This window comes from Leiobunum rupestre, chromosome 10, assembly GCF_980474605.1.
Source record: "Leiobunum rupestre chromosome 10, qqLeiRupe1.1.hap1, whole genome shotgun sequence".
Classification (NCBI taxonomy): Eukaryota; Metazoa; Arthropoda; class Arachnida; order Opiliones; family Sclerosomatidae; genus Leiobunum; species Leiobunum rupestre.
Genome location: NC_143393.1, coordinates 7,048,679 through 7,076,568, shown reverse-complemented (window position 1 = coordinate 7,076,568; position 27,890 = coordinate 7,048,679). Strand labels below are relative to the sequence as shown.

Genomic DNA, 27,890 nt, shown 5'->3' with positions numbered 1-27,890 from the left:
TTTTTATTTCCTTAAACTGGATTGTCCATACGATGGTTATGTTCGTTAATTTTTCGAATCAATTGATGACCCTTCGTTTTCAAACGAACGTGACATTTATATTTGTGGTACTCTTTACAATTCCAATAAGTGTGACCACCGATATCTCGTTCCCTGTTGAATATGTATCCTTGGTATATTATATTCACTTTACCCCTAATGCTCCTACAAAAATGTAATACCTGAAATTTTAAAGGGGGTTTACGTCACTTGAAACGCAACCCGAAAATAAGAATTAATTCTTACGTCGTAAGGATTGGGTCCCTCGACATTGGTAATATTGTACCGTAAACCTTTCTTGAATGAATCAGCGATACTGACTACATAAAAATACACAGTGATGTAAATATAATGACCAATTCACTATTTGTTTTAATTCAGTGAAATAATGTTATTCTCAATAATGCGGGTCCTGCGACACAATACATATACTGTTTATTTTTCATAAGCAAAGTACATCAAAGCCTAGTTGCAGCGTTTAAAGAGTGGTTATGTTCGTGTATTTTGCGAACCAGTTGGTCGCCTTTCGTTTTCAATCTAACGTGACACCTGGTTTTGTAGTAATCTTTGCAATTCCAGAAAGTATATTCTCCGTTGCAATGTTGTCTGTAGAAGGTGTACCCTTGGTACACTAACATATTCTTCCCTCGAGTGTTAGTAGAGAAATATAATATCTGAAAATACGATTCAACGTTAAATTGCTGAATTAGTAACCAAAATTACTATAAGTAACGTAATAGACATAAGTATCATACATCCTATTCACCTAATACTAAACAAAATAGAAAATTGCCAAGTATTGATAAGATATTACTAGTCTTTTGACTTGGTAACGACTCTCGAGAAATCTTCATGGTAAGACCAGTAAGAGATGCTAAGACTTCGCTATAATAAAAACGTTTTCAAAAGAAAAAATTAATTTTAATTTAGCAAACACAAAAGTGAGATGTTATTGAATAGTAACTAAAAAAATCATTTTCGAATTTTAAACTTAAACATGTTTCAATTAGTATTTATTGTCATCAAACTAATCCGGTAAATAATTCTGTGACAAACTGTCATGAACCGATGCATTTTTGTGCCATACTTATGTCTATAGTATAACTTATGCTACTATTCATTACGTCGTTTGAATTGGGGCCTTCTATATTGGTGATAGCGTACCGACGGTATCTTCTTCCGTAATTTACACCTCTGGCGTTGTCCCAGCTGTTAAATGCTAAAACAAAAACACCACAACGATGTAAATTTAAAATTGAACTTTTACAATAACATAATTGTAAGATTAAATAATGAACTTTCAACGGTGCGATTCTAATAACACTTTATTGTAAATAAATATACAAGTAATTTTTTTGACTAGAATGATAGAATACTGACGAGTTGGAATTGACTAATATATTTGTATTTGTTTATAACAAAATATAAAGATAATTGAAGTGTATTAAATAAAATTGATCACGGTGAGTTATCAAAAGTATATTATATTTATCTCACCAGAAAAGTATATATATCCCTATACTGCTAATGTTATTAGCTTGAAACATCCATCTTCGTAGGTTCTCGCTTATATTTCAAAATACGTTCCCATTGAACACTACCTCGAGTCTGCCAAGATACACGTTTCAACTTTATGTTCAATATGGATACTTTTCTCGTAAAAATATATTATAAACTTCTGGTATTATAATATTATCTGTGGGAGAATAAATGAGAGAGCCTTGCTGGCTTGATGGAACGTTTTTTATAATCTCTGGGATGCGATGCGCAGAGTTTTAACCTTTTTCGGTGGATGGTTATGATCCTTGTGTTTATTAACGGGTAATCCGTTGACGGTAACGATTCTAGCGGGACATTTAAACTTAACGTAACCAGCGCATTTCCAATACGTGTGAGTATTGGCTCTGGCCCGCTGTTTGTAGAAAGTGTAGCCTTTGTTGATGATAATATCGTTACCATAAGCGCTTTTAGTAAATATTAAATCCTGGAATAAACGGTAAAAATTTGCGTTATTTCTGCCACGATTGGTAGATGCGGGAATGTATTCAGGTTGACAGAGACATGTAGCGGAAGCAACTATATCTTGTTTTCATGATTCCCGGAAGATATTCTCCGCCTACACGAAGAGAGAGCGCTTGCGCGTCTTCCTGCCTTACTGACAGAAAGGGGGAAAGATTTCACGACGAAATGGCGGAAGGACATGTGTTTTCTTCCGAGAATCACGAGGCGAACAGGTTACTACCAACTTATTATCTGTTAACCTGAATACATGAATTGGTAGATGGTACGCGGTAAAATACTCGGCGTACCGTATCCTCCGTCGTCGGTAGGATGCTATCTGGACCATCGGTAATATCGGCAAATTTGGACAAGAATAATTGTCGACTTCTGGCCGATAGATCGCATTCCAACTGTAGTTCTAGCATCAATAAAATGTACTTAATGTTAGTGAGAGGTAGGCGTATAAGCCGCGTATTCAGGGACTTAACACGGTCAGAAATGAAATATAAAAACAGTGAAGTAAATATATCCAATGAATATAAGAGAAGAGTTTGACTGGAATTATTTTATTTCGACCTTGCGTACAAGAAAATGTTGTATATTGTTAACCAGGGTTGTCTGAAATAAATCAATTTGATTTAAAGAAAAAATCCACAACCCTGGTCTCAACGACGTTTCGTAACCGGATGTTCGTGATTATGGGCCACCAGAACGTCCCGAATTAAGCTGTCTTCGAAAGTGATAATTCTGGCGCGACATCTGTACTTGTTGTAGCCGGCGCACTTCCAAATAACCCGATTATTCTTGGAAATGTTTTCCAAATAAAATAAGTATTTCTGGTACTCGATTTGTTTCTTGTTATTGAGTGATGAGGTGATGATTCGCAATTGCTATAAACACAAGCAATACAACAAGTGATAATCTAGCCCATTGTATTCTTCGTATGTAAGGCAGAGGTGTTCAATTTTCTAATTCTAAAGATCACCATTATGAAGGTCAAAATCACCCAAAATATCGTATTTAATTGTAAATTTTCGAGATAACGATTTTGAAGATTGAGAGCACCATTTACTAAAGTTAGCCCATTTGAGTACCTCTGCTAGAAGGAAATACCACTTACAGTGATAGACTCGTCCTGTACAAATTCCATTTTAACCAAACCTAAAGAAAGCCTATGGATTAAAATTTTAAATTAGAAAATTCTTGAAAATAGTAGCGGTTAAGAAAAGACTGCCTACAAAATTGCAAGTGTTTTTATTGCAGCAAAGATCAAGTGCAACTGGTTAATTTAGAAGGGGAATGGTTGTGCGGTTCCGATAAGTCTCGGAGAATCATATTTTCTCGAGTGATAACTCGGGCCCGACATTTGAATTTTTCGTATCGGGAACACCTCCAAATGTTGTTATTTGAGCAACTGATTCTTTCCAAATGAAAGACGTTGTTCTCGTAAACCAAGTGTTTCTTGCCCCTCTTAGAACACACAAACCGCAATCTCTACGAAAAATAAGGAAAAGACAATATTAGGATACATTCAATTTTTTAACCTCTCTTTTACCAAACGTACCCGAGGGGGGGTCTCATTTTCATATAATTCCATAGGGTAGAAGTCTAAATATTTATTAATAACAAAGAAATGTCATTAAAAATGTATAAAATGAAATGTAGGTTTAGAGTAAATGAAAATGGATACTTTTATGTTACATCATTATTCAACTTAAACTATTTATTAATAACCAAAAAATTTTACTAAGAATTAAAGAAAATAAAATGTAGGTTGATATTAAAAGAAAATGGATACTTTTCTGTTATATTTTTTATTGAATTAAGATAAATGTGTAGTCTTAATAAGTGGGAGAGTGATTATGTGGTTCTATGAGATTTCTAATAATATCTCTTCCACTGGTGACAAGTCGAGCTCTGCATTTGCACTTTTTGTAAGCGCTGCATCTCCAGTAAAGGTTCTGCAATGAAGCCTTTTTCTTTTCCAAATAGAAGCGGTAGTTTTTGTACAACAGTATTCCGTTACCATTAAACTTGTTAATGTATTGAAATTCCTAAAAGTGGTGGTATAAAACATTTAAATATAAATTTTAACTACGGCTAATTTCAGTATAAAGCGTTTACCTCAGAATTCGTCCAATTCCCTTCGTGTAGAAAACCTATTAATTGAAAGAAAATATTTAAAACTATTCCCACAATTGGTTTTCTTCAAACTTTGAAGTTGCAGGGCTGCCAGCCGTGAGTTACCTATATACAGGTACTATAGATTCAAATCCTAAAATTATACAATAACTATAGGACCATAAATACCTAATAGGATTGAAGTTTCAACTTTTGGGATATATTAAAAAGGAGACAATACCCTAACACAGAAACTTTAAAATATTTGCTGCCGCGAAGAGAAATCTACTTCGACACGAATAATATTTATAGAAGGTCATGCTTATCGAGATCAACATCAAATAAATTGGCGTTTTTTTTAGAAATTTCTCAGATTGATTTTAACTATGTGATAAAAATATAAATATAAGTTAAAAAAATGATAGGGTCTTTAGGACCATTTCAAAATGATATGATCGCTGTAGTTAAAGAAACGTGAAACACAATAAGAGATGGACTTTTTTATTACTCTACATTTCAACAGTCTGGTTAACATATTTTACAGAAGAGCGCTTCAAATCGCGTTTACTGTCGCCAATGGGTCACTTGTTAAAGTATCAACAATGGTTTCTACCGCCTCAAGCAACGCCTCGAGCCACGCCTTTGCCTGGGTGGATGATTGTGTCGTAGATGCGATACGCCCACAAGTTCTTTACCTCTGGTAAAAATTCGGAAAGTGCACTTGTCTTGGGATTTGTCGGCGCAGCACCAAGAAACGTTAGACTCGTTTTTCCTAAGCTTATGAAAAACGTGACCCTGGTACAAGACTTTTTCGTTGCCCTTGTAAGTTTTTTGAAAGACCAACTTGTCACCTAAAGATGGCCAAACGCAACAAAACTATATTAGTTCTGTAAGATTAGACGCGAACAGAAATATGCTAAAAAAAACAAACACGCATATTTAGAAAAATATAGACACTGTATTTATTTCTGTTCCCCAAGTATCAATACTGGTATTATATACAAAAATATCATGGCGTATCAATGAGTATGGTCGATAGAGCTACGAAGAACTGCGCCTTGACAAGTCATAAAGCGAGCCTTGCATTTGAATTTCCGGTATTGGCAACACCTCCAAATATACTTATTTTTTCCGTTAATTCTCTCCAAATTAAAAATGAAGTTATTGTGAATAAGGTTCGGCCTAACGACTCCAGAATGATGTACGATGCGAATTTCCTAAACGAAAATGATTTCTGATATAAACAAACAATAAGAAAAACGGAACTGTATAGATAGTTGAATCCTTACGTGTATACCGTGATCTCCGTCAAGCTCCGTTTTAAAATAAATTATCTCTAAACCGAAAGGGAAATATTTTAATTAAACAAAAACAAACTTTAGTTAAACGTGTTTGTGTAAATTAAATAAAATCGCTGTACAATATTATGGAATTTATTAATAAAATATATGGGTGCAGATTAATACAAATTTCTCATGGTTTTTGGAGGGTGTTTATGCTCCAAATCGATGGCTTTGATGACGGTATCACCTTTGGCGATAAATCTGGCTGGGCATTTGTACTGTCTGTAGGACGCACACTTCCAGGTGGTGATGTCGTCTGCTGACACTCTTTTCCGGTAGTAATAATGTCCTCCAAAGTAGACCATATCCGTACCCATTTGGCTCTTCAAAAATATCATGCCCTTAAGATAATTGTTTGGAAGTTTTTTAAATTAAGTTTACAAACAACCGTAGTTACAGTTTTAGAATTACTTTTGCTATATTATCCAATCGAGAAAAATTTGCCGTTGCAGGTGTCGAATCTGTCGAAAGGTATACCGGGTAACCTAGCAAGTACAATAAATTAGTTTCATTTCTAGTGTAATTTGGAAAATTGTTTAAGTAACATACGGTAAATTAAATACGAACATTTGGTATGAAAAGAACGCAACGGATTTATATTTCGTTCAATATGTTACTAGGGAAAAATATGCCTACGACCATTAAAAACCGCGAAATCGTCCGCAACATTTTTAAAATAAAAGATAACTTTATTTGAATAGTCAACACGGAGGACTGAGCCGGGTATTTTCAATAGGCCCAGAACAAGGATTCATCAATGGGAGTGTGATTATGCCGATGCAGCGCTTTGACAAGCTCCCCGTTACAAGTACTGAGTCTGGCAGGGCATTTTAATTTCTTGTACATTGTGCATCTCCAGTGGGTTGTCTCGCTGGTTGTGGTCGTTCTTTGGTGCCACCCGATACTGAAGACACTGTTTTTCCGGTGTATCTTGAAGTAGGTGAATCCTTCGCTGATCATCTTGTCTTGTCCTCTGCGGGACTTGATAAATTTTATCTCCTAGAAATTGAAAAATAGAGCCCGCGTAATTATACTGATATCAACCTTTATATTTATAGATATAACACTCTCACCGGTCTTCGAAAGGTATTAAATTCCACAACTTCACAGCTGTTCCCGGGATTCACTATATATAAATGTAGTTAAACAATATGTTAGTGACGTATGACGGCGATTACAATTTTCGTTCGATATTCAATAAAATAAAATAACAACTAGGTTTTATCTGACTTTGAAAAAACTTTATTGAAGTTGCATTTCAGAAAGGGGGGTGGTTGTGACCTTTTGAACCTCTTAGCACCGTCCCATTGACGCATTTAACGGTGCCTTTACATTTGTTCTCTTTCGTTTTATAGTATTCGATACACAAATAATAAGACGTGGTACCGATGGTTTTATTTCTGTAATAAGAATATCCCTCGTGAACCAATAATTTCCCTTTGGAATACCTCAATTTATTCTGAAATTAACAAGTTAAAATTAAATAATTTGCACCGAAATCCAGAGTATATGTTAATGATCTTACGTCTGAATATTGAGTGTAGTAGATTGAACCAGGACAGAGCATTCCTAAAAATTAAAAAGTACCGATGTATTTCTGTATACGATAAATGTAAACAAAGCTTCGTATAATAAATTTCACTTAAAGACGAAATTTTAAAATGTTTATTTTCAAAATCTTTTGATACAAAACTTTGTTAAACGTATATACAATTCATGTTGGCATTGGACTATGATTGTGTCCAACTTTTGAGTAGCTAACCACGACTCCGTTGACGCATTTGAGAGACGCTTTGCATTTTGTTTCGCGGAACCTGGCCTTGTAGTTCTCGACGCAAAGCCAGTAAGCGACTGCTTCTCCAACCTTTTTATTTCTGTAATAGGAGTATCCTTTGTGATGCAATAAATTACTACAAATGCTTTTTCCGGATGTTCTTTCCTAATCGAATCACTGGTTCAATATGACGCTTTTAAAATCAATATTATCAGAAGTATATAATATACTTCCCTATATTGCTAATGTTATTCGATCGAAAAATACCAAGAATGTATTTATTTACACATAGGGAGAATGAATTCGTTAAATCTAATTTAATCCCGTCGCGAGAGGGGGACGGAATCCGTCACCGACGTGTGTTTCAATCACGTTGGAAGATGTAAGTTTTAGGGAACCAATTATTTGATATTTTTAGTGGGAAGGAGCTTACTGTCAGATTGAGAATAGCGCTAATATTGATAATGACTAGGTGAAGAAAAATAAGTATAAATGAATACATTCTACGAAATATGGAAAACCGATTTCCTTGAGTTCTACACGTTTTATTAGTGCAAAAGCAACTAATGAATTTAGCATTCCCTTTACGAAAAACGTTCTCAATCCATACAAATTTATCTTATTTAAACAAAAGTTTTGGAGTTTCCGTGATAGTTCCCTATTTTTTGTCAACCAATGAATTCAATGCTTGTGGCAAGTTCGTGAATATTCGAAACTGCGTCGTGCCTTTTATGGGTGGCATTTCGCAATATATTATATTATATACTTCTGATATTTTGTACAAACGAAAAATGTATTACGTTAATAATACCGTAATCGTATTTTGACAGATCAATTTGGAGAAAACCTGTAACAAAAACGTGTTAAAATCAGGAAATTATCAATTATAATTGTATAGAAATTTTTGCAGGATTAAACATTAACGAAAATAGTGATAAAATGAAACTTTATTTAAACAATTATTTTACAAAAATAGGGCGGAGTCGTTAATTAGCTCCGGTTGACGGTGATTATGGTCTTTGATATAGTTGACAACTCGGTCGTTGATCATTTTGACCCTTGATCCACATTTGGTCCGAATGTACTCGATACATCTCCAATAGGACGCTCTCAATCCAGTCCCATTTTTGGTGAACACGTGACCATCCAAAACCAGTTTAAAACCTCCCTTCTGGTTGGGTACCAAATAATGGACTAAAAAGACGCAAAAATTAGACCAACAACGAAAAGGAACAATTTAAGAACTACGAGTAGGCAAGTATGTATTAATTTATTATAAGGGGATAATGACTATGTTGAGATGATGTTTAGCGTTACTCCCAATTCACCTCACGCTCTAACTGTAAGCTCCTCCCCCTTAAAAATATAAAGTCAGCCCGGTATCCCATTGGTTCTATAAGACTTTCGTCATACGACACCACTGAAACACACGACGTTAAGGTTTTTCGTTCTCCTTCTCGTCCCGGGTTAGATTAGACCGCATCAAAATAGTCATTCTCCATAAATACAAATAAATACATTCTTGGTGTAGGGTAATGAAATAAATTTCGTTCCAACATATTTTTTTTTATTAAAGCATGAAAAAATTATCAAGTTAATAGTTGGGAAATATTTGTTTATCGTGATTATGTTCATTGGCGTATGATGCCACAATTGCGTTATTGACTAGTTTAACTCGAGCTGGACATCGCGTCTTGAAATACTTGATGCACCTCCAGTAGGTCGCTTCAAAATTAGAGCCATCTTTGGTGAATACGTTTCCGTCGTAAATCATTTTAAAACCTCCTTTGCCATTCGGAATTAAACGTACTCCTAAAAAACGGATACAATTCGCGTATTGACTAACTTGTAAATTTATTAGACCGAAACCTAAGATATTAAGTTTGATAAAAGCAAATGCTAAAACTATCATATTTATTCACAGCAGAGCGGTACATGTTATTAGGGGATACAGTGATTCAGTAGGTTTTCTTAGGTACGGTAACTCTTAACTATGGTCTTGTGATTGTGTAGGTTCCCGAACCTAGTCACAAATCCATCTATGACTTTCAACCTAGCGGGACATTTGACAGTGGCGTATTCGGCGCATCTGTAGTAGACAGCGTTTTTCATTTTAGTTTTAGCCCACACAGAGGAGCTCCTACTGAAAATATTGCCCTCGTGGACCAACGAAAACCCTCTGTTGCTTTTCACATACGTCAAACACTAACAAAGGTTTATATTAGTCATGACTTAACGACCAAAAACTTTGAAATATAATGGTTTTAGCGCATTCACCCTTTCTGGAAAGTCGGGATCTGGTATTACGTGTGGTATCGCCATGCGTTGATTATTCTTGACTCCGTTGGTTCTATTGATTATGAAAACCTCTGTAAGAGTTGCATTCGGTTAGATATTGCAAAATGTAAAGCCACAATATATAAAATAAGAGTACAAATGAAATTACGGACAATATTTCCATATTTTTATTTCCGAATAATACTGTACATCGCAGCTAATAACACAACGGTCTTGGGGCGCCGAGTTCGTTTGAATTGCTGGGGTGATTGTGTTTGGCTTTGGAACAAAATGTGACGACGCCGTCGATACACGCTATGCGGGCTTTGCAATTACTTCTGCGGTATTCGAAGCAGATGTAGTAATACTTTACGGAACCGTTTTCGAGTCCAACTTTCCGATTTTTGACGTAAGGGTATCCTTGGTGCCAAAAGAAATGTTTCTTGGAATTTCTTAACTAAATAGGTTCAAATTGAAAACCGTAAATGAGATGTAATGCGAGAAAGCTACTTCTACAAAAGTTTACCTACGTTTAAAAACGGATCGATCCGCTGGGGACGCGGGACAGGAAACCACCTTACCATGTCTAAAATAAACCCAAAATAAATAAGCGCATTTACATTAAAATAAGAGTTTTTTTCGAATAAACGTAGAACAGATATTTAAGCACCATTACTTTATTTAAATAAACAAATTACAGATAATATATCTAACGTAAAATATGATTGCCGATACTACGGTATTTTGCTGAAACAGGTGCTCGACCATCACTCGGGTCTCAGGTGATTGTGATCGTTTGTGTATTTCACCAGGACATCGTGTGTTGTCTTAACGCGGGCGTAACACTTTTCCTTCTTGTAGTAATTAACGCATAACCAGTACTTGGAACTGGACGACGAGCAGTTCTTGGTGTAAGTGTAACCGTCATAAAGTAACGTTTCTTTTCCTCTCTGATTTATCACTATTTGTAAACCCTGTTTGATAAAAACGAGTTCGTAAGAGTCTCATTACGTTAAAACAAGGATAAAACGTACATCATCGATGGTCGTTGCCCACCGTTTCTGCATCTGAATCTGAGCCAATCTTTCGATGGCGTTGCGAATATCTGAAATGAAGGGAACCCGATGTAGCTACCTTTCACGAATATCAGTAGTATGCCAATACCTATATAGTAAGAACACGAGAAAACAACGTTATTAATGAGACGTTTTATTTTACTTTTGAATAATACAATGGTTACACGAAACATAGTTAAAGCGGTAAGCGTTTTTAATCATCAATGATGACACGATCATGGTTATGAGTGTGCAAGATGTAGTCCAGTTTATTGCCTTTGGTTCGTGCCTTCGCTGTGCATTTGTAGCGTTTCAGCAATGTACATACCCAGGAAGATATATCATTGTTGGTTTTCACTCGGCGGTAGTTAAAACCGTCGTAAATCAAATAATCAGCGCCCAAGTTGGATTTCGTAATATTGGCATCTTCCTAAAGGAGACCAATTTTATTCTACTTTTAAAATAGATTACTTAAGAAAACATTTTTTTACTCTGAGATAAAAATAATGCTTACACTTCCATCGAACACCCTTTTGAATGCTCTTACGGGAGTAATTGGTGGAGGTGCTGCGGACGCTAAATAAGGAAATTATGATTAGAAGTTATTCGAGAAATGACAAAGAGAGGCTTCTGGTAAAACGAATCGTTTTATCATGGAGAACAGGTAAAGACTGGTATTGAAACGCGTGACCGACATGCAAGCTTGAGAAAGGTGAAAAAATCAGATCTTGTGCGTTTGTGATGACATCAAAGAGAGGGGTCCAGCAAGAGAAGGATGCCATTTTACGAGATAAAAAATGAGCAGTGTTTAACTACTTTTTATAAGTCTCATTTTCCGCTGGCATCACGGTAACGCCTTAATATTGTCTCCGTCCTGTTTCTCCAGTAGTATAAAAAATAAATCTCTGAACACAATCAGCTTTTCTACTTTCTAATATACGCACCTTTACGTTTCTGGTATTTACCCCGTTTATTGCCTAGAAGGTATATATACGATTTGTTGCATTGCAGACGTTCTAATTATGAAAATGAAAGGAAGGCGGTTGTACGAACCTTTCGAGGGCATGTTTTTGGGATGGTTATGGTTGACAGAGCATCGAACGAGGGAGCCGTCCACCGTTTTGGCTGTCCCTTTGCACCTGTTGGTGCGGTTGCGCACAAACTCGACGCATCGCCAATAGGCGCCGTTTCCAACAATGTGTTGCTTGAAATAAGTATACCCGTCGTAGCTAACGTATTCCGTTCCTCGGGAATTGGTCGAAAATTCACCACCCTATAAAGAAATAGCACACAGTGTTAGGAGACAAAATTGATTTCGCTTAAAATTAACATCTTACTGAAGCTGCTACGTGAAATGATCTCATTCTATCCTTATGGCGACCTAGAATTAACGGGTTTTTTCAATTAAGAAATTGTAAAATATTTATTGGAGAAGTTGTTAGTTACCGAAATAAACTCGTTAAGATGTGCAAAATGTATGTGTTGTTACGCGATTATCAATAAAATTACACTATGCGCCGTAACAATTTTATTCATTTGTAGCAGATACAAGTGCTGGTGGGATTCTAGCGTTTTGAGTTGACAAAATTCTGTCGTGATTGTGATAGTTAGTTTGACTAATAATCTTGTCGTTGCTAACTTTGATGCGAGCCCGGCAATTTAACTTATGATACTCCGTACAACGCCAATACACCGCTATTAATGAGTGCTTTTCCTTACAATAAATATTGCCGTCGTGGACAATGAGGGGTCGACCCCTTTGACTAGTTGTATATTCAATGTCCTAAAAACGGAATAGAGACATTAGATGAGTTCTAAATAACGGAGTGTGTGCAAAATTGTACCACTTACTTTGAAGCTGTATAAGTGAATTTCTGGTGTGGATGTTAATTGAGTAATTGTACCTGAAAGTGTCCCAAAAAAGCCCTATTAGTTTTAGCCGTTCTCATTGGTAAGAGGTGTTCTGAGGAATAGCTTAAATAATAAATTTGCATTTTGTTATAACTATATTTTATGAATTGACGTTTAATTCGTAGAAATATAAGAACATAGAAGGCCCTTTTCATATAAAGTTAACTTCCGGCAGTTCTGGAAGTGGCTCTGCGCTTGAGACATTTGGTCATAGCCAGATAAGGACGGATTGCACACCCGTGCTGAATTTAATACGGTAGTTAGAGGCTACAGCCGTCGTAGGTCAAATGTTCGCATCCTTACTCGATCTGATAAAAATATTTTTTTTTAATTGCTCTACAAATACGACACTAGAAAAAAAGGATTTTGTATGTAGAAAGGATAAGAAGCGGACAGCAGCCTCGCGATTAAGAGGTTTCCTCGAGAATAAATTTTAGCTGAGCCGAGAAATTAGATTTTGATATTGACAAAATATAAGAATTGAAATGACCCGCGCATGGTCTAAGTCAATCGTCTCCCCTTTTTTAAATCTATCGTCATTTGTCATTCTTACATACAAAATCCTTGACACCACGGATTGCAATTCTTAGTTAATATCGTTGAGTGTTTAACGCAAATGATTTTTCTCATCTAAAATAGCTCATTGTCGATAAAAGAAACATTTTGTATCGATAACATTCATTACGATTTTTAAATTTTAAGCACTGTACCGATTCATAGAAATTCCAAGGTGGATTCAAAATACCACTTTTTATTAGAAAATAGATAGTAACGGATACATCAACTGATTTAAAAGTTTTTATTTAGAGAGATTACTCGCGGCGTTCGTTCCTGGCATGATTGTGTTCTCGAGCGAAATTCACCAGTTTCCCCTCGACGGTTTTTATTCTGGCAAGGCACTTGGTTTTGGTGTATTCGGCACAGATCCAATGACTGGTTAAAGACACGGTACTCTTCTTGTGGAAGGTGTAGCCGTCGCAAATAAGCAATGGGTTACCGCGTCTGCTGCTCCGAAATTCGACGCTCTATAAGATAACATTTCAGTTCCTTTAGGTTGGTGTTGTACGTAAGAAATTATAACGTTAGAGACATACTCTGGCGACATTGTGGGCGTTTTGCGACCAAGAGCTATGATGTCGAAACAATCGGATAGGTCGACGGAATGGACTCAGGGAGATTGGATACGAAAACTTCGAAGCTACTAGAGAAAGAGTTCGGTTACTACAAAAAGTCACTTAAGGGCGAAATAGTGTTGGGGACTTGTTTCGGTAAATTCAATAACAAACGCAAAAGTAACTTTTTCAATTTTTTTATTTTGTAATGATATTTAAGACATGACAAATGTCGAAGAGTATTTAGTGATTATGCTCATTCATCATATCGACCAGTTCCTCGTCTTTTGTGTAGACCCGGGCGGTACAACGAACTTTGAAGTACATGGCGCATCTCCAAGCCACTTCCCTACTTGCGGTCACGTGAGAGCGATGGAAGGTCTCGTTTTCAAATATCAAAACCCTTCCGTGGTGGCCATCTTTGAATTCGAACTGTTTGGGAAACCACGGAGCGAAAGAGTTAGTAACTGTTCTAGCGCCGTGTCGTCAATGGATCCTTACATTTCCAGTTATTTTTGACGATCCAACAATTTTTCGCGAATCACGTCTATCGCTCAGTCTGATCAGCCTTCTGGGTCTCCATAAATCTAACCATTCTTCTACAAAAATACAACGTACCAATATGTATGAGTATTCTCGCAACATTAACAAAAAATACAAACATATTACACTTTTTTTATTCGCAGGTATGAGGTTAAATTTGCACTTATAATTAACTGATTACTATAGTTCTTTTGAAGAACCAACCAATGATCTTTGTTACGGAAGAAAACGTCCTTAAACCGTTAACGTTATTCAGTCCCAAAGGACCGATTTCCGTCTATCTCTAAATCTACTGTACAATTTTTTTTTCTTATCGGAACTCAACTAAGAAAATAAACTACAATGATTTACGAATTAATATAAAAAGGACGCTCGAAAAATGATAAATACGAACATGTTTTAATTATGTAAAATGATATACATGATACGTTAATTTTCAGTGATTATGTTCATTTAAAACGTCAACTAAATCGTTATTTTTCGTGTACAATTTGGCCAGACAACCATATTTTCCATTCAAGGCGCATCGCCAAACTCTCTCGCCGCTCAAAGTGAACTTATTTTTATGAAAAAGATGACCATCGCATTTTAAAATCGTAGACCCTTTAGTGTTTGTCGTGAATTCGATGCGCTAAAAACATATCGAAACAAAAATATTAAAAACAACATTGTCTACCTACGCTTAACACGGTTGTTGATTTCAGATTTCTTTAGAAAAATCTAAAAAATCTATTTGATTTAAACCGTATTTTCTATTTTAATTGATTTTAACTTTTTTTTATTTTATTATTTTTACTTATTTGCTTCTTTATCAAATTGTTGAATAATTTTCGTTCCTCGGTAACATAAATGAAAATTTTAATTAATCGTAATTAAAATTAATTACTTCTTAAAATTTAGGTTACTCTGAATTACAGAAACTAATTATAACAGGTTATACAGGGTCTTTTTTTTTGCTCGGAAAAGTGTTTTTTTTCAAAAACTATTTATAGTACCGATTTCAAATTTGGAAGGTCAATTCTCTATACCGGGGGACATCAGTTTGAGAAATTTGAGCGTTTTCGGTAATGTTTTTCACCAATTTTGAAAAATTATTTTTCGACCACTAGGTGCGAGATAAAAAATTTCTATTATAAAGTTGTAGGCCGTCATCGAAAACCCTTAAAAATTGTTCACTCGACGAAAAACAACTTATTTATCAGTGAAAATTCGAGCTTGAAAAATTTACAAGTTGGTGAAGCCAAATTACGATTGTTTGAAACGATAATTGAAAAGGGAACAAGTCTAATACAAACGTAGTAGAGTTTTCACTCTTGAAAAAATGTACACGTTTGGTTTTTAAATGCAGATATTTTATTCACATAAATTTTTACAAAACATTTTCAATAATATCACCATTGGCTGCAACACAGGTTTGTGCGCGGACAATTAAGTTCTCAAACGCTTTCTCTACCATTTCTGGTGTGACGTCTCGGCAAGCACTGATTATTCGTCTAATGAGTTCCTCCCTAGTTTCAATGGGCGTGGCGTATACCTTTGCTTTAACGAATCCACAGAGAAAATAATCCAGCGGTGTTAGGTCAGGTGACCTTGCTGGCCAATGCACTGGACCATTTCTCCCTATCCACCTTTCAGGAAACTCGTTGTTGAGGTGCTCAGTTACTTGCCGGGAAAAATGCGGAGGGGCGCCATCTTGCTGAAACCACAACTGACGTCTTTCAGCCAATGGAAGGTCGTCGATTGCGTCACTCAGTTCGTTCTGTAGAAAATGTAAATACCTTTGGCCGTTGAGGTTCGTCGGCAGGAAAAAGGGACCAATCAAACGGTTTCCAACAAGTCCAACCCAAACATTGACCCGTTCAAATTGAACCTGGTGATGATATTCAAAACCCCAATGTGGGTTGATGTCAGACCAAAGATGGCTGTTTTGATGATTAAAGGGCCAATCTCTAGAAAATGACGCTTCGTCGGAGAACAAAACATGGCGCAAAAATTGTCTATCTTCTTGGACAGCATTTAGTAACCAGTTGCTAAATTCATAACGTCTTTGATGGTCTCCGTCAATTAGTCCTTGGTGGAGCGTAGCTCTGTATGGGTGATAGCGATTCTTACGAAGAATTTTCCACACACGATTTGCAGAACAACCCAAATCAGCAGCGGCGTTAGCGCAACTGTGACGAGGATATGCCACAAAGTACGCGAGTACATTGTTCTCGAAGTCTAAATCCGGTTGACCCAATCCGCGAAACCTAGGTTGCAAGTGACCAAATTGATTGAAATCGTGAATTGCTCGTCTTACTGTATTTACAGATGGTGCTCCATTTGGATGTCTTTCTGCGAAGATTTCAGTCACTCTTCTAAGGTTTTGCGCTGCTTCTCCATAGTAAATGGCAACTATCTCGGTACGCTCAGCTACTGAAAAACGAGGCATTGTTCGAAATATTATCAAACACTGATAATAATCTCCCAAAGTTTTCCTTTAAATACCCAATGCATGTTTAGGATTGACCTATAGCCTCGTGTTTTTTAAATCCGGTCGTTTTTTTAACCAAAGTTTCAACTGGATTAGGTAATTCGGTTTCAATTATCGTTTCAAACAATCGTAATTTGGCTTCACCAACTTGTAAATTTTTCAAGCTCGAATTTTCACTGATAAATAAATTGTTTTTCGTCGAGTGAACAATTTTTAAGGGTTTTCGATGACGGCCTACAACTTTATAATAGAAATTTTTTATCTCGCACCTAGTGGTCGAAAAATAATTTTTCAAAATTGGTGAAAAACATTACCGAAAACGCTCAAATTTCTCAAACTGATGTCCCCCGGTATAGAGAATTGACCTTCCAAATTTGAAATCGGTACTATAAATAGTTTTTGAAAAAAAACACTTTTCCGAGCAAAAAAAAAGACCCTGTATAAATCAATAACCAAAAAATGGTTTAAATCATATTGATTTAACTCAGACAACCCTGACGCTCAAACATTGATTTCTTACTTTTCCCCTCAATAAAGATATTCTAGCATTTCTATCTTTATTGGAGCGAAATGAACGAAGACTACGTTGTCTCTGGATGACAACGTACTGGTCTGGAAAAATAGTTTAACTAAGAGTCAGTTCAAGTCAAATGGCAAAAGTACGTAAACATGGATTCTTTCAAGCACGTGTAATAAATGATACCAAAATTGGATGATAAACCCTCAATCTTTATTGAAAAACAAACTCAATAACATTTCAATGATTATGATCGTTTCGAGAGTCCACGAGTTGGCTTCCTGATGTATACATTCTAGCCAGACAACCGTATTTCCTGTTTTTAGAACATCTCCAGACGGTTTTTCCATTTGTATTAGTTTCTCGTTTTTGAAAAATATGGCCGTTAACAATCAATCCAGAATTTCCTTTTTGAGTTATGGTAAATTCGAAGTTCTAAATGGAATTTTAACACTCGTTAAATTTGACTATCGCAAAACGAAGAGTTATTTATTTACTTGACTAAAAAACGCCAAATTATTGACATTTGTGTTCTGATTCTGAACGTTCCTTTTCTCCAATCTTGGGGCGTAATTCTTCTCTCCTACACATACGACAAAGCTTTGATGAACAGAAAGTTTTGGCGCAGAGAAGGAATTTAGGCGTAATAATAAATAAATTGGCAAACACAAATTCGCAAAGAAAGTTTTAATCGAAATAATGACAAAAACGCGAGTTAGGGAAAGTCAATGATTATGATTATTTAAGTAGTCCACGAGAAGGTTATTTTTCGTGTACATTTTGGCGAGGCATTTCAGTTTCTTGTACAGGGAACATCTCCAAACCATTTCGTCATTGGACGTTTCGCATAATCGGTGGAAAATGTTGCCTTCGACGATCAAAACTGGAAATCCTTGCTTTCCTCGACGAAATTCGAAATGCTACAGAGACAAACCCGTAATCTCTTGTTAATGGGCTCGTACGACATGGAGGATACTCAAAGAGAGATTAACCTTTGTGGAGAGTAACGCCCTACGTTTGTCTTGTCCGTATGGCGTGCGTGTTGCTCTCACTCCGGAATAAATACCTAAAATACCGTTAAAATGACGTTATTGATTGCGACGTTTTCAGTATATAATATATCTCTTAGAGATAAAACGGAAGCGTCGCTTCGCAGGTTTCTAATCAGCGTTGTCACTTTTTAATTTTTTAATAAATTGTTTTTCTGATTTAATTTTAATTTTTAATTTTATTGGAATAATGGACTTTTAAACAATAAATGGCTCTTTACTGACTAATTGATAGATACTTCGCTTATATCCGTTAAATATAAAATAATATTAAATGTCAACTAATATTAAATTAAAAATAAAGTACTAAATATTTTAGTTTGCACAGATTTGTATTGCAATTTTTGAAATCTTTTTTGCCTCACAATATGTTTTTAAAAATCACTTAATTTGCATCAAGAGATTTTTTAAAAATCACTTAATTGGCATCAAGATTTTTTAAAAATCCCTTAATTTATATCAAACTGATCAAACTATGTGAAATATAAAAATTGCACTGCATAGGGATATACAAATATATGTCATATATTCACCAAGTAATAGATTTAGAAACTAACTGTAGATGTATTTCGCGCAGCACTATTTTTCAACACATTTTGAAAAATCAAGTAGAGCCTGCGAAAGTACGTTTCAAAACGAATAAAACGAAGATGAATACTCTCTGAGAGATATATTATTTAATTCTGTTCAAAAATAGCTTTAATTATGTAGCGAAGAAAAACACGATACGTATATGAAAAACACCGGTTTAATTAGCAATATTTGTACTTGAATTTTTACACAGGGCCGAGCCCGTTCTCGGCGTCTGAATACAACGTTTAGATTAGCGGGTAGTGGTTGTGTTCTTGTTTCGCGTCAACCACAAAGTTTCCATCCGTGTAGAGTCGGGCCAAACATTTCTGGTTGTGCCTCGAACATCGCCATTCGCATTTCGTGTGCGCGCCAGAGAAGACTCGATGTCGATGAAAGATGTAACCGTCGCAATCCAATACCGGCCGCCCTTTTCGACCGATCTTAAACTGATGTCCCTGAAATATTTCATCAAGCTCGTTAGGTAAACTGGATAGGAAACTAATAAAAGTATATACTAACTTTGCTCAGGATTGCTGAGAGAAGATTGCTTCTAACATCCGAAAATCGCATTCGTTTGCGACGTGCTACTGAAAGGTCTAAACATTGAAATCAAGATATATTAGGCAAACTTTATCACGGAATGTACGCGACTCAAAATTAATTGCGAAATAATAGGAAAAAATATTGAAAACGTAATTTATTTCAATTGTCGCCGCGATACAAATTTGGCTTTCTCGTCGTTATTCATTTTAATGACTGTGATCATTTACGACGTTGATAATTCTACCATCCATCGTGTAAACTTTGGCGGAGCATTTTAATCTACGGTACATGGAACACCTCCAGTAACCGGAAGTACCATGTCGGTGAAACACGTATTTGCCACACGACAATATAGTGTTACCCTTGCGGCCAATCTTAAAGACGAAATGCTGTAATTAAAACACAATTTTAAAAAATCTTAGGAAGTTCAGAAATGTATTTCAGAAATATACTGACCTTATGTATAACAGGTGTTAGCCCGGAAGGCCGAACAACCATACTTCTTTCGGTGCCTAAAATATTCAATGTTAATTATCAACCCAATGACAAAGAGGTCAATCGTGAGCTATACATAGGTTTCTAAATTATCGAAAATGAAAAATACAAATTGCAATCAATAATCATTATTTATTCACATAAAAGGGGTAGAAATATTTGTGGTTTATGGGTTTGTTCTGGAGTGATTATGTTCCTTGGATAGACTGACTAGTTTGCCTCCGACGGTGACGGCCCGACACAAACATTTCGTTTTCTGATAAGTGGAACAAATCCACTGTTCGTTCGACGGCGTTTGTCGATTCATGTGGAACGAAAATCCGTCGTAAATGAGGACAGATTTCCCCTTCTTACTCATTGTAAACTCCAAACTCTGCGAATAAATCGTGGTCGTCAGTTATTTCTCGGTGAAATAGACCCTTCTATAAATTCCTTCTTTGGTAGTTTGTCCCTTTAGAATATGAAATCTTCACAGATTTTTTCTTGAATCAGGGAAGCTCGAAAAGATAGATTACAATTATCTTATTTATCTGGCAAACCTGCAAATGCTAGTTGCTTGGTTAAATATGTAGATGAGTGCGAAACCTAGTTTAATCATTTACCATTTAGATTTTTAAACAAATCATTATATACAGTGAAATACGATATCTCGTAAATAATCTATTTATAATAATGCTGTATTTTGAAATACACTCTATTCACGAAGGCCGATTCAGCTAAATCCAAAAAATATTCCTAGCGCTTTGGAAACTTCCAACCAAAAAGGACTAACATTAGCAAAACGTTTTAAGACAAAAGAATCGCCACAAACGGAAATCCAAATGAAACAGCGCTTTATAGTCTTTGTAAAGGGTTTAGCTAGAAATTTATAGAAGGGCCTATTGAGTTTCTTCTCGTCGTACCTTTGTAAAGGGACCCGTAAACACCATCCCATCGATAGGGTTATTTCGTGGACGTCTGACGTAACGGGTACTCAAAAGCCAATTGGGAGAAGGTTGCTGGGCACCTAAGTGGAAACGTCATCAAAGCAACTGTTAACCGTATTTGGCCTATAGAAAATCTACCATTTTATAGTTTTGCATTGCACAAAGAAATATCCCAAAATAAAGGAAATAAATCATTGGTTCAAATAAAATACGAATCTCAACTAAATTCAAATATTCTTTATTTCATATACGTATACAAAGCTAATTGCGTTAAGGTCGCAGCCCAGAAATATTTACACGGGTACTGAAGATCCAATAGGGTGATTATGATTTCCTGATACGGTTCTCATTCTGTCAAAAACGGTCGTGGCTTTGCAGTGGCACCTAGTTTTCTTGTACGTGGCGCAGACCCACAAATCGTAATTCTTGGTACTTCGGTTTTTGTGAAACGTATAGCCGTCGTAAATCAACAGTACATTACCCTTTTGACTCTTTCTAAATTCGGCACTCTGAAAATTTCCAAAGATAATCATGTGTCAAAATGTCATTCTATTTCCAGTAAAACGTTTTTGTTTCCACAGTCCTCTAATGTTTACAAGAATGTATTTAAGTTAACAGAGAATAAGTAGCAGCAACTACAGCATCCATATTCAAAATTCCCGGATGATAACGAGAGCATGCGATCGTGCCGGAGTCTTCCCCCCTTACCGACAGAAAGAGGGCGAAAGATTACACGAGGTAAAGTGGAGGGGTGTGGTTTGTCTTCCGGGAATCACGAGACAATCAGGAGGCTATCCAAACATTCTTTGTTAATCTAAATACGTTTTGGTGCTTAAAATAGTTTTGATGATTTTGAATCGATTAGTTAACGAGATATATTTACATACCCGGCTGGTTTAATTGTCGCCCAGGTTTTTTAGCTCTGTAGGAGTTCCTTTTAATAAGCTAAAAAGAATTACCTATTTGATTTAAAATTTACAAAACTATTAATTAAGCGCCAGAGGACAGTATACTCTATACGTTAAAATTATTTTTAGGAGTTTAAATACAAAAAGCGTTGTACTGGAACTAGAAATAAAGCTAAGTTTCCAAAAGAGCGCGTACAAACTTTGCACACGTCAAAATTGAGAAACCAAACTTTAAGAAAGCAAAGGCCATAGAAGCCTTCTCTAACATTTTCATCAGTCTTCGTTACTTTTTTCCATGCGTTCACGTTATCTCCGAAACGGCGGCGAACATCTATCCATATACAATAAATTACATAATATTAATTATTCATATTATTAATTATAATTATATTACTATTATTAATTATCATTATTATTAATATAAATTATTATTATTATTAATAATATTCTATTCATTTGATACCCGACGCGATTTATAGCAAAAAAACATTCGAACGTAAGAAGAAATGATTTTATTTAAGTTGCATAAAATAGTGACATCAAAGCTGTATATTTTTCCAATTCCCTTAATAACGTATGAGAGGAATTAAAAAATAAACAATTTTTACTAACAAGGCGAGACGTTTCAGAAGGTCTCGTCATATAAATTTATAAATTGATAATTACAGTTGAGTCTAAATTAACGTTGGAACCGCGCGAGAAGGCTCCCGGAGCATGATTGTGTTCTCCGGGCAAAGTTCTCATTAGATTGGAAATGGTTGTGGCGTGGCTGGTGCATTTAGTCTTCTTCACAGTGGCACAGACCCACCTGTCGTAGTTTTTCGTACTGAAGCTCTTATGGAAGGTAAAACCGTCATAAACCAATATGGTGTTTCCCTTCTGGCTTTTTCTAAACTCTGCCTGCAGAAGAAAACCACCACCTAAACGAAACAATACCACGTTACTATAAGGCAATTTCAAATTTTACACTACAGCATATTTCCGGTACAAAATAATTAGATGCATTTGGAGCAGAATAGAAAGATTTTATTTCGTAAGTCGATTTATATTATACAAAGTAGATATTGCCTCTAGCACCCACAAGTGTCGCATCATCGCAGTCCATAACTCGGTCGTGGTGGATGCATGTGTGGTTTGGGTCTTTTAACCACTGTTTCACCACGCGTAATCAGAATGGACTTGCAGTCGTATTTTCTATGGTTGAAACACCTCCAGTGTTGCCGAGTGCTGTTCATAATCTCCCTGTGATAACGAAATGGATACCCTTCGAAAATCAACTCTCTTTTACCGTTTAGCAAGGGTCGTATCGATAATACACCACGCTAAAATAATGGAAATGAAACTGATTAGTTTGGAATCGTAGACTGTCGAAGGCATGGTTCTACTTTTTTACCTGCCGCAACCAATCGAAAGATTCGTTAGCATCATTTAGATTGAGAATATCACTGTGAAAGTAAACTGTAAAACAAAGTAGGTTGTATAATACCAGCTTTCACGAATCCACAAATAACGAATCAATAAGACAACGTGAAAATAACAGTAGTTTATTATTTTTGTACTTTATGACTCAAACAAAAAAAAAGTCGCGTTGACTCAGAGTATCCTTTGGCAAGTATGGATGTCCATGAAACTAAAGGTCATCCTGTCATCAGAGGACAATACCGTGGCATGGCATAGTTTGCATTCGCAGATCCATAAGTCACCGGCGGCATACCGGTAATTATGCGCGTAGCTGTATCCTTTATGGGTTAGAATCCATTTTCCGTCCATTTTTCTAGAGAAGGTGACGGTTTCCTGCGATCCGAGAAATTGTAATAAATTCATCTCGTGGTTATATAAAAACATTTTGGTGAACGTACTTGATTACCCAAAATTAGCGTTTCCTCTCTAGGTTTAGGAAGAATTTTAGGTAGAACCCTCTTAGGCAAAACCATATTAAGCGGCATTTTAGTGGGTCCTAAAAATAGAGTAGCTATATTAGTTTTAAAACCCTTTATCTTAGCTCGAGATGTTTTAGAAATGATTTATTGTAAAGAACACTCGTTTTAGAAATGATTTATTGAAAAGACACCCGTTTTAGAAATGATTTATTGACAAGAACACTCGTTTTAGAAATGATTTATTGACAAGAACACTCGTTTTAGAAATGATTTATTGACAAGAACACTCGTTTTAGAAATGATTTATTGACAAGAACACTCGTTTTAGAAATGATTTATTGACAAGAACACTCGTTTTAGAAATGATTTATTGACAAGAACACTCGTTTTAGAAATGATTTATTGTAAAGAACACTCGTTTTAGAAATGATTTATTGACAAGAACACTCGCTTTAGAAATGATTTATTGACAAGAACACTCGCTTTAGAAACGATTTATTGACAAGAGCACTCGCTTTAGAAACGATTTATTGACAAAAATGTCTTTTTAGAAACGATTTATTGACCAAAAAAACTGATTAAAACACGTTGGTTTTAAAAACTATTTATTGACAAAAACGCTTTCGTTTAAGAAAAGATTTATTGACAAATGATATCATCGATTATGATTATGGCGGCGGCCGTTAAACTTGTAACGGCAAACGTTCCCTTCCACACAACTGGATAAATGTGCTGGGCATTTGTGCATTTTGATCTTAGTACAGTCCCAATAGGTGACGGCGCCCTTGGTCAGGTGCTTGTTAAAGCGAAACCCTTCATGCACTACCAATACGTTTCCGTACTGGCTACGTTGCAGTGTTACGTGATTCGTAACGTCAATCCACAATACTCTAGCGCTACGAAACCAATCTACGAAACGTGAAAAGAAGTTTTCTTAGAAAACTTAAGACCGCATTGAAATAATATGTTGAATAAATTAAAAAAGGTCATCAAAATATAGCTTTATTAAAACCAAATTCAAAACGTTAAACCATGATTGTGTAAGAGCCCGTTATATTTGTAAGTAGTTCCACTGTCGCCGGAGTAGCTGGATATATGAGCCTGGCATTTGTACTTTTTAATCTTGCTGCAATCCCAATGCGAAAAAGAGCCTTTGTCAAAATGCTTATGGAAACGAAAGCCACCGTACATTAGAAGGCCATTCCTCTTGGCTCTTTGACTAGGTATAAACTTAACGTCTCCCGTGACGTCGATCCATACACCTCTAGTACTACGGTGCCAATCTATGTACGAACAAACATTTACATTCGGGGCACGTAGAAAGAGAAGTAAGTGTCAGATAGGTCGAAAAAAGCCAACAAATCAATGAGCAAACATTTAATTCAGTTAAATTTGGTTTAGGTTTTTCAATTGTGTTTGTGAAAATGTCCGTTGTATTTGTATACGGTGCCGTATTCATTATCGTAACTGCGAAGGTGGGCTCTGCATTTGAACGCTTTGATTTTGGTGCAATCCCAGTAAGAGACGGGTCCTCGATTGAAGTGCTTGTTATAGCGATGTCCGTCATAGACCACCAACTTGTTGCCGTATGAACTCTGTTCCAGAATTACGGAGTCGCTAACGTCAATCCATCCTCTTATTGCTGCGTTCAAATATAAAAGTGTTAACACTAATTAATCGGAGACAAACTGATGCGGATATGAAAGAGTCTAACACATTTTGGTGATAAATGACTTTTAATGGAAACCGTATACATGTGGAATGTCAGTCGTGGTTGTGAGGACGACAGTTGAATTTGTATCTTATTATATCGCCATCCACGTAACTCGAGATATGAGCGGGGCATCTGAATTTCTTCACTTTGTTGCAGTCCCAGTAGGTAAATCTGGCTCTACTAAGATGTTTGCAATAGCGAAATCCACCATACAGAAGCACAGAGTTTCCAAATTGGCTCGAAATCGCGGTGACGTACTGGGTGATATCGATCCAAGAAGTGTTTCTAAGCCGTTGTATTCCCAAAAATCGATCTAAATATAGACGAATTCAATTTAATAACAATAAGTACAAACATTTAAGGCGCAGTTGTGTAGTGAAATCAAGAATCAGACTTCGCAAAAAGACAAAAATATCACATTTATTGCGGCTTATTGAATCAAGGAACCGGCGGTAGCGTTAACGCAATTATGTTCGCGACTAGAAGCTAGAATAGTGCCATCTTCGCGAGTGCGAATTCTAGCTAGACATCTCGTTTTGGTGTAATTCTGACAGATCCAGTATTTAGTGTTGCCATACTTGTTCTTATTGATGTAGGTAAATCCCTTGTGAACTAGCAAATAGGCGCCAGTTTCGGATCTCCTAACGAATTTTACATCCTAGAACGAGTAAATCGTGAGTTAGACACGACGGAATAAAACTTACAAGAGCTATAACTAACTTACGTTTTCAATATGTTTAGCAAAGCCGTAACTGAAGTAAGGTTTGCTGGTTCGTTGAAAGAGACTGGACCCTATATAGAATTTAAAGTTGATTAAAGCACAAACAGTTTTAAGTATGGTTAGCCGAATGCCATATAAGATATTAAAAGAACAAAATTGTGTTTTAAACAAGGATATTTTTTATTGCCGTACTGGGTACAATACTAAGCATTGGCTCCCTTCAACGACCCGATAACAAAGGAAGCGAGCATTTTATTAACTTCAGAACCATCATATTACGAACGGAATTTATTTGCTACATTTTTACTGTTATTTGTCATTACAACAGTGGTAATTGTAAAGTTTAAACACGTATAAGAACCAATTTTTATTTTAAACGAAAAACTTGTTTCATATCAAAACTGGATCACAAATAACGGGAGGTATTGAAAGCGATGAATACTTATTGCAACACCATACGAATACAAATTTCGCACATACATCGACGGAGATAGGAGACGAAGCCCGGAGACCAGATCTTCGGGGTGACGACTGGATAATTATGCTATTTTCACCAAAATCTAGCCAAGGAGACCGGAGACAATGTTACAGCGGAGTCTGGAGACTGGATACCAGATCTTCTAGTATACTAGATCTTTGAGAGGAAACAGGAAACTACAAGTTTTGCCGACCTATGTTTTTGCACCGTTCAGTAAAGAAAGTTTTCACATTTAATTTCACGTTCTAAGTTTCAATGATACCACTTAGATCGTGGACCACAATGGTTTGCTTTCATGTAATTATGGCGGATGATTGTGCTGGATGATATTATCGGTGCTAAGGTGTACGAATCCAGTGGCATGGTCCGTCCGAACCCTAGCCATACACTTTTCTTTCTGAAAGTACTTGATACACAACCAGCTGACGAATCTTTTGTACGACGCGTTCTTGTAGAATTTATAACCTCGATACACCATCAGTTCCTTTCCTTTCTGGGATTTGGTAAAAGCCTAAAAATATTGACAAGAAGTTCTATAGTTTTCCACAAACCACCAATGAAAAGAGGCGAACCTTACCACTTCCGGGTCGTAGTTGAAAACGGAAGATTTCGGAAGTTCAAACGTCATATTCTTTAAATATTCTAAAAGGAATGTGAAAATTAGTCATGCATAACAATAAAATCTAAGAATTTGTTTCGAATATATGACATTAAAATTAATTATTTAATTAATAAATAATATCTAAAAATTCAATTATTTCATTAATAATTAATAACTAAAAATTCAATTATTTCATTAATAATTAATAACTAAAAATTAAATTATTTAATTAATAGTTCATAACTAAAAAATCAATTATTTAATTAAAAAATAATAACTAAAAATCCAATTATTTCATTAATAATTAATAACTAAAAATTCAATTATTTAATTAATAATTAATAAAAATTCAATTATTTAATTAATAATTAACAAAATATTCAATTATTTAATTAATAGTGAATAACTAAAAATCCAATTATTTAATTAATAGTGAATAACTAAAAAAATCAATTATTTAATTAATTAATAACTAAAAAATCAATTATTTCATTAATAAGTAATAACTAAAAATTCAATTATTTAATTAATAATTAAAAACTAAAAATTCAATTACTTAATTAAGAATTAATAAAAATTCAATTATTTAATTAATAATTAATAAAAATAATTATTAATTATAAGATTTGACAAATTGGAGTCGATTTTAAAGATCTGAAAGAAATGCAATTTTGTTTCAAAATCGGTTCCATACAATTTAAACATAAACTTCCGGCTTTGAGACCAATATACCAGAGTTATTTATAAGATTCCTCGCAAACAATATATCCTATTGTTGCTACAGAATCAACCAAAAATGAGAAAAGGTTCACCAAAGTTGAAAAATAATACTGAAT

General features: G+C 35.5%; 1 protein-coding gene and 6 long non-coding RNA genes across 8 annotated transcripts; all 7 read right to left on the bottom strand.

Moving 5' to 3' along the window:
* Nucleotides 1–2,609: 2,609 nt before the first annotated feature.
* LOC149923497 (uncharacterized) lies at nt 2,610–3,291 on the bottom strand. Its single transcript, XR_016477090.1, has 3 exons — nt 3,279–3,291; nt 3,161–3,201; nt 2,610–2,930 (listed from the first exon to the last, which is right to left on the bottom strand). It is a non-coding gene; the product is annotated as an uncharacterized LOC149923497 (long non-coding RNA).
* Nucleotides 3,292–5,595: 2,304 nt separating this feature from the next.
* LOC149923496 (uncharacterized) lies at nt 5,596–7,075 on the bottom strand. The gene is made up of 4 exons (XR_016477025.1): nt 7,030–7,075; nt 6,578–6,963; nt 5,916–6,503; nt 5,596–5,845 (listed from the first exon to the last, which is right to left on the bottom strand). It is a non-coding gene; the product is annotated as an uncharacterized LOC149923496 (long non-coding RNA).
* A 2,127-nt stretch (nt 7,076–9,202) lies between these two features.
* LOC149923495 (uncharacterized) lies at nt 9,203–10,656 on the bottom strand. The gene is made up of 3 exons (XR_016477013.1): nt 10,590–10,656; nt 10,086–10,529; nt 9,203–10,012 (listed from the first exon to the last, which is right to left on the bottom strand). It is a non-coding gene; the product is annotated as an uncharacterized LOC149923495 (long non-coding RNA).
* Nucleotides 10,657–10,766: 110 nt separating this feature from the next.
* On the bottom strand, nt 10,767–11,987 carry LOC149923494 (FLYWCH-type zinc finger-containing protein 1-like). 2 transcript variants are annotated; one of them, XM_090161049.1, is made up of 5 exons: nt 11,948–11,987; nt 11,664–11,883; nt 11,555–11,587; nt 11,125–11,186; nt 10,767–11,040 (listed from the first exon to the last, which is right to left on the bottom strand). In XM_090161049.1, exons 1-5 carry the CDS (start codon nt 11,972–11,974, stop codon nt 10,825–10,827), a joined length of 558 nt encoding a protein of 185 aa, XP_090017175.1. In that variant the 5' UTR covers nt 11,975–11,987; the 3' UTR covers nt 10,767–10,824. The 2 variants fall into 2 exon arrangements, with proteins under 2 accessions (XP_090017175.1, XP_090017176.1); XM_090161050.1 differs by lacking the exon at nt 11,555–11,587.
* Nucleotides 11,988–19,988: 8,001 nt separating this feature from the next.
* Nucleotides 19,989–20,797, bottom strand: LOC149923493 (uncharacterized). Its single transcript, XR_016476840.1, has 2 exons — nt 20,729–20,797; nt 19,989–20,199 (listed from the first exon to the last, which is right to left on the bottom strand). It is a non-coding gene; the product is annotated as an uncharacterized LOC149923493 (long non-coding RNA).
* Nucleotides 20,798–20,969: 172 nt separating this feature from the next.
* LOC149923492 (uncharacterized) lies at nt 20,970–21,993 on the bottom strand. Its single transcript, XR_016476844.1, has 2 exons — nt 21,927–21,993; nt 20,970–21,261 (listed from the first exon to the last, which is right to left on the bottom strand). It is a non-coding gene; the product is annotated as an uncharacterized LOC149923492 (long non-coding RNA).
* A 671-nt stretch (nt 21,994–22,664) lies between these two features.
* Nucleotides 22,665–23,613, bottom strand: LOC149923491 (uncharacterized). Its single transcript, XR_016476835.1, has 3 exons — nt 23,520–23,613; nt 23,054–23,454; nt 22,665–22,982 (listed from the first exon to the last, which is right to left on the bottom strand). It is a non-coding gene; the product is annotated as an uncharacterized LOC149923491 (long non-coding RNA).
* Between the last annotated feature and the right edge of the window lie 4,277 nt (nt 23,614–27,890).